Source organism: Crocodylus porosus, unplaced genomic scaffold (genome assembly GCF_001723895.1).
Source record: "Crocodylus porosus isolate Cpor-Errol unplaced genomic scaffold, CroPor_comp1, whole genome shotgun sequence".
NCBI classification, from domain to species: Eukaryota; Metazoa; Chordata; order Crocodylia; family Crocodylidae; genus Crocodylus; species Crocodylus porosus.
Window position 1 is genome coordinate 81,259,507 of NW_017728943.1, and position 11,413 is coordinate 81,270,919.

Sequence of the window (11,413 nt, forward strand, 5' to 3'; positions counted from 1 at the left end):
AGCAGCCGGGACCCCGCGGGCGTGCGCCCGGCCCGGCCCGGCCGCCACCATGGGCCGCAGGTGGGGCTCGTCCCGCGCATCCCGCCCCGTGCATGGCCCCCCGGTCCCGTGCATGTGCTTCAGCCTGGTCCATGCCCCCAGGCCAGTGCATGCGCTCCTAAGCTAGTCCATGCCCCCCAGCCCTGTGCTTCCCCCCATCCCGCGCCCTGTGCCTGGTCCCGTGGCTTCGTACATGTGCCCCCACATCCCGTGTATGCCCTCTAGCCCCGTGCTTCCCCCCACCCCGTGCATGCCCCTCCAGCCCCAGGGGGAGCTGGGACCCCGGCAGCTTTGGGGCCGTGCATCCTCCCCACCCCGTGCATGCAGCTGTGGGGGCTTGTAGCGTGGGGCCCAGCAGGGATCAGGGGCCAGCTGTGCCTGGACACGTGCCACTGAAAGCTCCTGGTATAAGGGCTTGGTAGCCCCCCCCCCCCCCAACAGGGATGCAGCTGGCCCTGGATATGGGTCTGGAGGGGGATCTACACTGCACCGGCACCAGGTTTCATTCCCATTGGCCCCGGTGTGGGCACCAGCAGGGTGCGGGGGGAGGGGCAGGAACAGTCCCTGCCCCTGGCTGAGGCAGGGTGCCAGCTCCAGCCTGAATGGGGTATGGGACAGCTACCAGCCATGTCCTGTGGTGGCTGCACTGGGAAGGGCTGCAGGCTGGGGTCCTGGTGAGAAACAAATCCCCTGAGCAAGGGTCCTGGTGCCTAAGCTGACCCACATGAGGCAGGGCAGGGATTGGGCCCACAGAAGTGGTCTGGCCTTGAAGCTGGCCGTGGGGTGTGGATGGGGCGCTGGTGGGGCATGCCGGCTCCGGGGCACGGACCCGTTCCCAGAAGCCCTGGGAGAACGCCACGTTCCAGTGCAGACATGACACCATCTCCACCCGGATTGGCATAAGACTGTGTTCCCCCAGTCAGGGCCTACATCCTGCTCTGGGGGTTTCTGGCTCCTTCACCCCCCCCCCCAGCCAGTTCTTTTGCCACCTGCGTGGGGCAGACAGGGCAGCGCAGAGGGGCAGCTCTTTTCAGAATTGCTCAGAGGGCTGGTTCTGCTCCGTGCCTTCCTAGGCATTAGGAGCAAGGCCAGATTATCTGCAGAGCTTGGCATTGGTTGTGACGCCTGTGGCCAGATTTTTCTCTGGACTGGGGGTGCTCAATTTCCAGCCCTTGAGTCCACATCACCTGGCCTGTGGATATCCCCACAGGTCTGAAAATTTGGTAGTGGGGGAGCAGTAATTGATGGCACACATTGCCAGCCATCACTCCTGATCACATGCATGTGCTGGGAGCAGCCTGTGGACAGTCCCTGTGGGGCTCATCCAGAAGGTTGCACACCGCTGCTCTGGACTGAGCATGGGGTGTGCTGAGCTGTCTTGGACAGCTAGCCCAGCATTTCAGTGCCTAGCTGTCTGTGATGGTCTGGTGCTGACAGAGGGATCATGGAAAGCAAAATGCCAGTAGCATGGCACTGAGCTGCTCACCCCAGGTGCAAAACCCCAGAAAGGCCTAGGGGTCTTTGAAACAGGAAGTTCTTCCCCCAGACTTGAATGCCTCTTCACAAGATGGGAAGCAGGGGAGGCTCAAGGTCCTCTGAGCCAGATCTGTCCTACAGTGGCTAGGAGCCTGCATGGCATTGACTCCATCAGCGTGTGGCTGGGGTTAGGCCATGAAGTGTCTTGCTGCTGTCACTGCTGCCAGTGTTACCGAATGCCACTTGTAGAAAGACTCATTTCAGCATTGTGTTGCCTGTTGGTGGTCTCAGGATAGAGTTCAGCATCTCTGCTTGCCCCTCTCCATTCTGCTGGCAGATTGTACACTGCCAAGGCTGACATAGGATTTCCCCCTGCCTTAGGAGAACCAAAGAAAACTCACTGCAGTCATCACAGGGATCTGGTTTTAAGTCTTTAAATTGGCCCCATTTTGTGTGTCAGTGAAGGGGGCTGGAAGGGAGAGGCCAGAAAGGCACACTGGCAGAGTTAGAAGTAGGGTGGCAGGCCTCAGCAAGGGAGGCTGCAGGACAGGAGTGGTGGATGTCAGCAAAGGTGGATGGGGGGCGGATTTCTTTGTTCTGTAGATTTCTCCCTCCCTGCTTTGTCTGGGAGCTGTGATCACCAGGGATCCGGGTTTCCCTTCACAACAGAAAATCGCAGTAAAGCTTGGATTTTCTCCTTTTAAGTAAAAAAGTCCAGGTTTTCTCCTTTAAAGGAGAAAAATGCAGGAAATGCCAGGTTTCCCCTTGCAGGCTGGCAGAGTTCCAGCATGCAAGGGGCTGGGGGAGCGGGAACAGGGCAGTCAAGAAGGGGGCTCCATGCACTGTGCACACATACACATACACATGGACATGGCTGCCAGGCAGCCTGGAGAGCAGCTCCCACAGGTAAGTCAGGGCAGGGGGAGGAATTGAGCCCCCATAGTGAAGGAAAGAGTTGGGTTGGGGCTGCTGCCCAGCCGGGTAGTGTATGGGGCTTGGGGCCTGGGGCCATGTGTGGCCACAAAGTCTGGGTAGGGTGAGGGACAGCCACGGGTGGCTTATCCAGTGGGAAGCAGGCTGGTTCTCCGCCACTGTGCACGTTCTTATAGGGAGCATACGCCCCCCAGATTTGTGTGCAGGCTGGAGGTGGGCCACTTGCTGCAGGCTCAGGCTCCCTGCCCAGCAGGTGGGACCCGGTGCAGCAGGGCAGAGCAGGTCAGGGAAGTTCAGTACTGCCACTGCAAGCCCTGTGCTGCCATGGCGAGGTGCCCCCTGCCCACCCAGGGGCGGTGGTGCGGAGTTGTGCCCCCTGTTGCTGCCAGGTGGACAGGGGGCACCTCTCTATGGCAGTGCAGGGCTCACAGTCTCCCTGCTCTGCTCTGTCCTGTTGTGCTAGGTCCCAGTGGGGGGTGAGGGGCACTGGCAGGGCCGGGGGGAGTGAGGAGCCTGGACCTGTACTGGTAAGTAGCTGGGGCTGGGGTAGCTGTGATTTTTCCATGATAAAAAACCCCAGATCAAACACCAACATTTATAGGTATTTAGAATTTATTTTATTATAATGATTGAGACACTGGTAGGCTTCCAAATTGCTTTAAAATTGTAAATATATCAGTAAAACATTGTGTTCAACTGATATCTTTGTATAGTGGTGTGTCATTTTAATCCTGGATTTGGGGTTTTTTAATCAGATAATTTGCAAACTGTGGTTTTATCAAAGAATTTGCAATTTTTAAACAGAGAAAACCAGGATCCCTGGTAATCAGGGTGGAGTTTGGGCTAGGGGAAGGGTTACTCTAAATCTCTCAGCCAGGGCCTAAATTGTGATGTGCCAGAAGCCGAAGGGGGAGGACAGGGAAGTGGGAAGGTGGGGCTGTGTCCCACGCAGGTTCGGGGATTAGCATGTTTGAGAGTGACCCTCCTGTGTTAAGGGGAACAGTAGCTGAGTTTGTGATCCAAATTTCCTGGCCGTTCTGCGGGTCTGAGACTATGAAAGCTCCTTTCATGCCTGGCAAGAGCGAGTGTGCTGCCTGCTTGTTGCATAGTGCTACCTGTAACACTAGCTCCCTGTTCAAGTGACGCTGGAGGAGGGAGGAACTTGATGCACAGAACCAGCTCATGGGACCACAAAGCGATTAGCCGTGGAGGGGGAGAGAGAGCCATTGTCCAGCTGCTGTGTGCCTGGGATAGCAGAGCTGTTTCTTTTCCCACAGTGGCTCAAATGGAACTGGGGAGGCCTCAGTGGATGCTGTTCCAGTCACCAAACCATGAATCCTCTCACCTATTCTGGCCATCTATCTGTACAGGCTCCCCCAGCTCCAGGAAAGGCAAATGTCTTCAGCTCTCTCTCTAACTGACACCTCCTCCCTTGTATCCTCAGTACAGTTGCCTTGCCAACCCCAAAACCCCCGTTTCCCTTCTCCCCCCATCTATAGATTACTGACCCCCACTTGCTGCTGATGAATCTAGTTTAAATGTGACTTCTTGAAGCAGGGAGTGAGTGGGGGAACCATGCAGGCTGCCTTGCTTCCCCCAACATACCAGGGTCACTATGGTTGCTGAGGACTTGGGTTTTTTTTGGGGGGTGGGGAATACAAACACATCAAATGTGTATGGGGAGAAGGTTGGGGGGGTGCAGCTTTCAGCACAGAAGTCCACATGGGATTAACACACAAGGACCCTCTGTGTCCCCCCTGTGGCAGGAAGCCCTAGTGGTTTAGAGGGGTGGTGCTGGGTCAACAATGCCACAAGTAACATGGTAAAAGCCAGGCACGGACAGAAACGTTCCCAGGCCCCTTTTACCCTCAAACACCAGGCCAGTTGAACCCTGCACCCACTCTGATGCCAAGACCTTGTTCTTGCTGGGCCTGGTGGCACATGAGAATGGGGCAGTGAAACTGGCCCTGGAGCAAAACAGCGGCTACTCCTTGTCTCTGGGTTGGGCATTTCTGGAGTTTTAGTCAAGTGAGAAAGAGAGAGATGTGTGTGCATGTTCTCTCTGGGCAAGGGCTTTGGACTTTGGGTGGCTGGAAGTCTGCCCAACAGGGAAATGCCCCCAGGTCCTGACAGGCATGGGGCATGGTTGATGATGCAGGGAGGGGGAAGAGTGGTGGGATGATGAAGGCACATTTGTTTCCTATCTTAATACTCTGTTTCTGGTTTCAGGTTGCCAGGGGTTAGATCAGGGCTGGCCAAGAACAGTGTGAAGGAGATCCGCAGATGTGATAGCTGGAGGCACATTCTGGGTGGTATCCTCAAGGGCATTCATTCATTTTTGGGGCCCTCCTTGTGCGGGTCGCTTGGGACATTCAGAACAAGCGAGTCCCTGGCCGCCAGATATAGAACCCAGGCAGGCAGCCTGACTCCCAGTGCCCTGCTTCAATGCTATGGGCTAATCAGAGCCCCTGCCATGAGAGCGAGTGCTGCCCGACAGCACTGTGTGTACAGAGAGTTATTGTGGGGCAACAGCATCTTTTGCCCTTGCTGACCCACAGCCATCATTTGCTCCCCACTCTTGTGCCTTTAGTGAATTGCTGTCCCTGGAGGTGAGTAGTTGACAGGGACTCCAGGCCTTTCCTGAGTAGAGAAGTCCTGCTAGTGCTGCTGGGTGCTAGCAGGAGCAGCTCTCTGGCTAATTTAAGAGTGTGTTAATCCCTAGTGCTCCAGAGGAAAGTGGTGGTAAGAGCCCCACCGCTGTTGAAGGTGTCTGGCTAGAAGGGTATACGCATGTAATTTCCACTTGGCTCTCCGGAGTATCCTTGCATGTTCTCAGGGGCACGTCCTGTTCCTACCCAGCAAGGTCAACCCCCATCCTCCCACCCCCCTGCCATTTTCTTCCAGCCTGGCAGCGTTCCAGTCTGTCCAGCGCGCTCTACCCGCCTGTCACCTGTGGCAGCAGGAGGTGTGAAGGGAACAGCCCGTTGTTTTGCAGAAAGGTTGCTCTGGCCCGGATGCTGAAATACGAGCGGCAAGGCAAGAGCTGCTGTTCCTATTTAATAGCTTTTCCCCCTCCCCCGAGTAAAGATTTTGGCTGACAATTAAGCACGTCCCAGTAAGGTTTCCAAGGAGAGACAGCAGTTGGAGCTGCTTCGTGTGTAAAACTGTCATTAGCACCAGGGTCTGACACCCCCTGGGACACTCCAATTGTCTGGGAAATTAGAGCTGCAAACACCCTGGGCTACAGGCAAGAGCTGATAACTTTCTCAAGGGTGGTTGTTTCTCCTCTGCCCCTGATCCTGCAGGTGCTTTACAAGCCATCTGAACTGGAACTCCTGCAGCCACCTCTGGGCAGGATGCCATGGCTGTTTGACTGCTAGCAGAAGAGAAAGGGAGGAGGCTTCTGTTGTGTGGTGGAGAGTGAGGAGGCTCATTGGGATTGTCTGACATGGCACCTGGCCAGGGCACTCCCCATACTCAGTGCAGTTTCCTGTCCCATCCCCTCCTGACTCACCCCAGCCAGTTGATCAGAAAGCCCCAATCATGGAGATGCACCTGAGTAGCTCAGAGAGGGGTGGGGAAGTTCTCAGCTCCCAGCCAGGCAGTGGGCTGCCTGTGTCCCCCTGAAAGGACCTTTAGTGAGTGATTGGAAAGGGCTTTGCTTCTGTGCCTGAGGGCTCCATCCTGCTTGGGGAGTGAGGGCTGGAGTCCTTTGTGCTGCCAGTGTGCTGTGGCACATTTCTATCACTGCTGCGCAGGCCAGGGTAACACCACCCCCCGCCCCACCCCAGGGCTCACTCTCTGGATTTCCTTCTCTCTGTAGGTTGTACCTGGCTGTCATGCTAGCTGCTCTCCCACCCATGGCTGCAAGTGAAGCAGTACCAGCTGCCCTGCAGGACACATGGGGGGACTTCTGGCTCTTCCGTTTCTTCATCAATGCTGCTGGCTATGCAAGCATCCTGGTGCCGGGGTACCTGCTCATTCAGTACTTCAAACGAAAGAATTACCTGGAGACAGGTAAGAGAGGATAACGCACTTCAGTTCTACTTCTGTCTTCTGGCTTTGGCCTGGATGTGCCTCTGTCAATGCACCTTGGTCCTGACCCACAGGTCTAAGTCCCTCTGGACCTGGGCTAATTAGGGACTGTTCTGAGACAGCCAAACTCATCTAGATCATCTCAGCTGTCTTATCTCAACCATGGCAGCTGTGGCTGTTTCCTGTTAGATAGCCTGGAATCCATCAGAGGCAGTGCAGGCCAGCATGTGTAATGGGTTTATCCTTCAGATCTGCAAGCATGTGGGCTCTTCTTGCTCAGCTCCTCTCAACTCAGATCAGGGTGTTTGGCTGGGCAGGACTTTGGTTGAGGTGCCTCAGACAACAGAAGGCCACAGATCCTGTTATGAAACTCCAGGTGGGGTAGTACAGGGGCTGGCACTGGTAGACACTCTGAAGGCAGGGCAGAGTGGCATCTTATAGCCTAAGTAATTTAGCAAGACATAACCTGGAGTGACTGGGGTGTGCTGGTGCTCCTGCTGGGACCACAGCCTGAGGTTCCTGGCTGGAGGATCTTGCCCCTCCACTCTGGGTCAGACTGATCACCATATTTGGGGTCAGGAAGGAATTTTATCCCGTGGTCAGCTTGGTGGGTGTTTTTGCGTATCTCTGTTGCAAGGGGGCATGGCCCTCTTCCTGGGATTACTTGAGCAAATATTGACAACCTTTTATAGAAGCAGGTGGGAGTGTTATGTCTGTATTGTGTCAGGGTTGACAGCAATCTTACATAGAGTTTAAATTATTGATTTTTTAGGATGGTTTGGATCAGGATGATCCTGCCTCAGGCAGGGGGTTGGATTAGATGACCTCTGGAGGTCCCTTCCAGCCCAGCTTCTCTGTGATTCTAAGCTTTCATAAGCAGCAGCTAACTTGTATTTAAATTACTGCTGTGTATTTAGAGCCTCTGCTGCCTGCAGGTCTATTCATACCATCTGATGAATCAAGCTGCTGTTTACAAAAGCTTATGCTTGTATGAATTAATTAGTCTCTGAGGTGCCACTCTGCCCTACTTTCTGACTGACTTCAGGCTAACACAGCTATACTTCTCTCAGGTAGATGCTGTTAGCAGCTGGCCGACTTTCTTCTATCCCATGTTAATTGTAGCTTGTGCCCCCCTGGCCCTAACCAGGCTAATGCTATCTCTGGTTCTCTTGCTCCTCCAGGCCGTGGCATTTGCTTTCCTGTCATTAAGTCATGTGTTTTCGGTAGCGAGGCCAAGTCTGCACATCAAGATGACATCCCTTTAGCTGCCCGGAGTGAGCCCGTAGAGTCCTCGACAGCCCGGCAAGTTTTCAAGCTGCTCTTCTGTGCTGTTGGCCTCCAGGTAGAGACTGAGCATGTTTGTAGCCACTTTCTTTGGGGGGTGGGGCTGGGGAGAGCAGGAGGACAGGGGGGTAGAGAACAGGACCTGATATGCAGGCAGCTGATTTGTAGCCTCCAGAGATAAAGCATCTCAATGTCTGGGGCTCTAGTTGATTTGGGCTGTGCCCGGTTGCATTGTATGCTGGGACATGCAGGCTGTAAGGGCAGCGGCAATCCACTCATTTTTCATGTGCTCTCAGCTCGTGGCCTTCTGATCCTTTGAGCTACAATAAACCAGCATCTGCTGGGCTGGAAACTGTTGTCCAGTTGGTGCCCTCTGTGGATCCAGATGGATGAATTCCTGCAGGGCACAATTGATATTTAAAGTGGTGGCTGCTATGGTCTGTACTGGGCATTGGGGCAGCCTGCCTTTTGTCTTGCTGTTCTCACAGCACTGAGCGTCCTGACTGCCCCGAGGGCAGGAATGTGTTGAAGCTGAGGCTCTCCCCTTAGATTTAATTTGGTAATAGAAAAATCCCTCCAGTGTTGGAATCTAGCTGCAGTAAGGAGGACAGTAAGGTGTCCTGTGGGAGTGGAGACACGCAGATGTCTCCATCAGTGTCTGAGGAGCTTGGGTACCATGGCAGCGGGGCTGTGTAGTACTTGTGCAGATGAGCCCGCCCTGCATGGCAGTTCTCTCTGTGCTGGGTTAGAACAGAGTTGTCACTGATGGGAGAAGGGGCTTAGGGAATGACCATGAAAAACTGTTAATACAACACAGGGGCTGCAGTGTTGAATGCCAGGAACCCCAGAGCAGAGTTTCTATTGGCAGCAGGTTCCAGGCGGTGTCCTTGTCATATTCTCTGTTCCAGTTTTTCTGGTTCAACAGACAGAGTAATACCTAACTACATGTCTTGTAAAACGCATCCGATCTGAGCAGGGTCAATGGGGCTGCAGGAATGTGTGCTTTGCCATTTCCTTTTCTTTCTGTTTGAGTTTGTGGCTGTCAGTCTAGAGCCAGATGGTTTGTATGAGGTATTTATAGCCTTAACGGTAAGGGGAGCTTGAGGGCTGCTCAGATCTGTGGGTGATGAGGTGCCACACGCTGTGCCCTCTGTGTGTAACTGGTGGAAGCGGTGGTGCTGTGGGAGTGAGGAGGGAGCCAGCTGAGCTGGCCTTTTCTCAGAGGCTGTCGTCTGTGCTGGTGGGGATTGTCCTGTGGTTCCAGGCTACTGTGTGTCCCTGTCCTCTGCTGGCTGTAAGTGGGAAGGCATTTGGGCAGGTCTGTACGTTCCTGAGCGTGAGGCTACCAGCTACCTCTGCTCCTCCTCACTCTTCTGCTTCTCCTACCCTTTACAGGTCTCCTACCTGACATGGGGCGTTCTCCAGGAGCGTGTCATGACCCGGACGTATGGGGCCACGGAGACAGAGCCAGGTGAGAAGTTCAAGGACTCTCAGTTCCTGGTCTTCATGAACCGGATCCTGGCCTTCACTGTGGCTGGCCTGTACTGCGCCCTGACCAAGCAGCCACGCCACGGCGCCCCCATGTACAAGTACTCCTTTGCCTCGCTCTCCAACATCCTCAGCAGCTGGTGCCAGTATGAAGCCCTCAAGTACATCAGCTTCCCCACCCAGGTGCTGGCCAAGGCCTCCAAGGTGATCCCAGTCATGCTCATGGGCAAGCTGGTATCACGCAAAAGCTACGAGTACTGGGAGTACCTCACAGCTGCACTCATCTCGGTGGGGGTCAGCATGTTCCTGCTCTCCAGCGCCCCCAATAAGCATCTCTCCACTGTTACAACCTTCTCGGGCTTAGTTCTGCTGGCTGGCTACATTCTGTTTGACAGCTTCACCTCCAACTGGCAGGATGCTCTCTTCACCTACAAGATGTCCCCCGTGCAGATGATGTTTGGGGTGAATGTCTTCTCCTGCCTCTTCACCATGGGCTCGCTCCTGGAACAGGGTGCCCTGGTGGAGTCGGCCCGCTTCATGGCCCGTCACTCGGAGTTCGCAGTCCACGCTGTGCTGCTCTCAGTCTGCTCTGCTTGTGGCCAGCTCTTCATCTTCTACACCATCAGCCAGTTTGGGGCGGCTGTCTTTACCATCATCATGACCCTGCGCCAGGCCTTTGCCATCCTCCTCTCCTGCCTCATCTACGGCCACGCTGTCACTGTGGTGGGCGGTCTGGGTGTGGCCGTTGTCTTTGTGGCTCTCTTCCTGCGGGTCTATGCCCGCAGCCGCATGAAGAAACGCAGCAAGAAGCTGCCCCCTGGTGATGCACCCATACAGAAGGTCTAGGGGCTGCAGTGCAGACCATGCTCTTGCCCCTCTCCTCTCCTCCCCTCCCCTCGCACCATCTCCAGAGCACTCACTTTATTTGTCTCCTCTTCAGGAACCTACAGAGAGGAAGGGTAGGGAGTTGGTGACTCTCTTTTTCCTTCCAGCAGCTTTTTCTGGAGAAGGAGCTGGAGTGGGCCCAGCAGCAGCGAGATGCACTTACAGTTGCTGTGGCATCTTTCTCCATTTGCCTTAAATAGGTCTGAGAATTTCAGCCCCTGTCCCACCCCCAGAGGTACCCCCACCCCAGCCAAGGGAGTGGGAGCTGTGTCTGATCCCTGTCCGAACTTCCCCCACCCAGAGGGCAGGAGTGTGTAACTCCTGCCCCGGCTTCGCCTGTCCGTTACTTATGTCTTCTCTGGAAGTTTATTTATGAGTGTTAGAGCTTTGCCTCCTAGCCTCATCTTGCCTCCACCTGCACTCCTCATTTATTTTGCCTCTACAGAGCCAGCTACAAGGGAATAGCAAGAAAACACTATTTTTTCTTGAAGAGTACCTACAGGTGTGAGGGAAGCTCCAGTCCCAATATGAGACACTGCAGGGGTGGCAGTGGTGGCTGGGCAGAAGCTCCTACCAACCCCCAGCAGGTGAGAAGCAGGGCAGGAGCGTTTGGTGGGGGGGGCAGGCTCATCCAATGGCTGGTGCCATGTGAAAAAGTCACCCCTTCCTTTCTGGCTTGGCTTATCAGGTCATGTTCCTTCTTCCATATTTTCCCCCCTGCACAGTCTAGCCCTGCCCAACCAACCCCAAGGTAGACAAATCTGCAGGCTCCATGCCCTTCCAGAAAGTCATATGGTCTTTTGTACTGCTTTTCATTGCCATCTACTCCCCTCTCAGTCTTGAACTACAACTCCCAGAGTCCCCTGGGTCCCTTCCAGGTGTACTTTCTGTGGCTTTTGGCATTTGTCATTGTCTTCTAAAGTTCAGAGAAGCACAAATGCCCTCCTTGTATTCTCCTCTTCCCGTTTGCAGGAGGTGCCAGTGCCAGCCCTTCCAGGGGCCTGGCTATGTACACAGTGCACTGGGGCCTGAAAGACAGGACAGAGGCTCACATGTGGTTTCCTTTTTTTCCCCTTTGCCTGACCAGTGGTTGCAGCTCTCCCACTGGGATGCAGGGAGCTTGAAGCCTAGCCCTGCCTCAGGGAGGGCTGGGGTTTTACCCTTTTATTGCTGATGTGACCTGACCCATGATGCAAAAGGGAAATGGTTTTGGTACTTTTGAAATGCAACTTTTTTCTCTTTTTATTAAATTAAAAATCTGCTGCAAACTGTG

At 54.6% G+C, this 11,413-nt stretch overlaps 1 protein-coding gene across 3 annotated transcripts; it reads left to right on the forward strand.

Annotated features, from left to right (window-relative positions):
* The first annotated feature begins 6 nt into the window (after window positions 1-6).
* On the forward strand, window positions 7-11,413 carry SLC35B2 (solute carrier family 35 member B2). Of its 3 annotated transcripts, none has more exons than XM_019549651.1 (4): window positions 7-60; window positions 6,272-6,465; window positions 7,665-7,825; window positions 9,163-11,413. In XM_019549651.1, exons 1-4 carry the CDS (start codon window positions 50-52, stop codon window positions 10,099-10,101), a joined length of 1,305 nt encoding a protein of 434 aa, XP_019405196.1. In that variant the 5' UTR covers window positions 7-49; the 3' UTR covers window positions 10,102-11,413. The 3 variants fall into 3 exon arrangements, with proteins under 3 accessions (XP_019405196.1, XP_019405197.1, XP_019405198.1); XM_019549652.1 differs by lacking the exon at window positions 7-60 and adding an exon at window positions 4,700-4,829; XM_019549653.1 differs by lacking the exons at window positions 7-60; window positions 6,272-6,465; window positions 7,665-7,825 and adding an exon at window positions 8,383-8,459.

Bases quoted from the DNA above. Each gene is read 5' to 3' on its own strand.
- SLC35B2 (XM_019549651.1), top strand. The intron at 6,466-7,664 runs GTAAGAGAGGAT...TTGCTCCTCCAG, and splicing joins AAAGAATTACCTGGAGACAG to GCCGTGGCATTTGCTTTCCT. The intron at 7,826-9,162 runs GTAGAGACTGAG...TACCCTTTACAG, and splicing joins TCTGTGCTGTTGGCCTCCAG to GTCTCCTACCTGACATGGGG.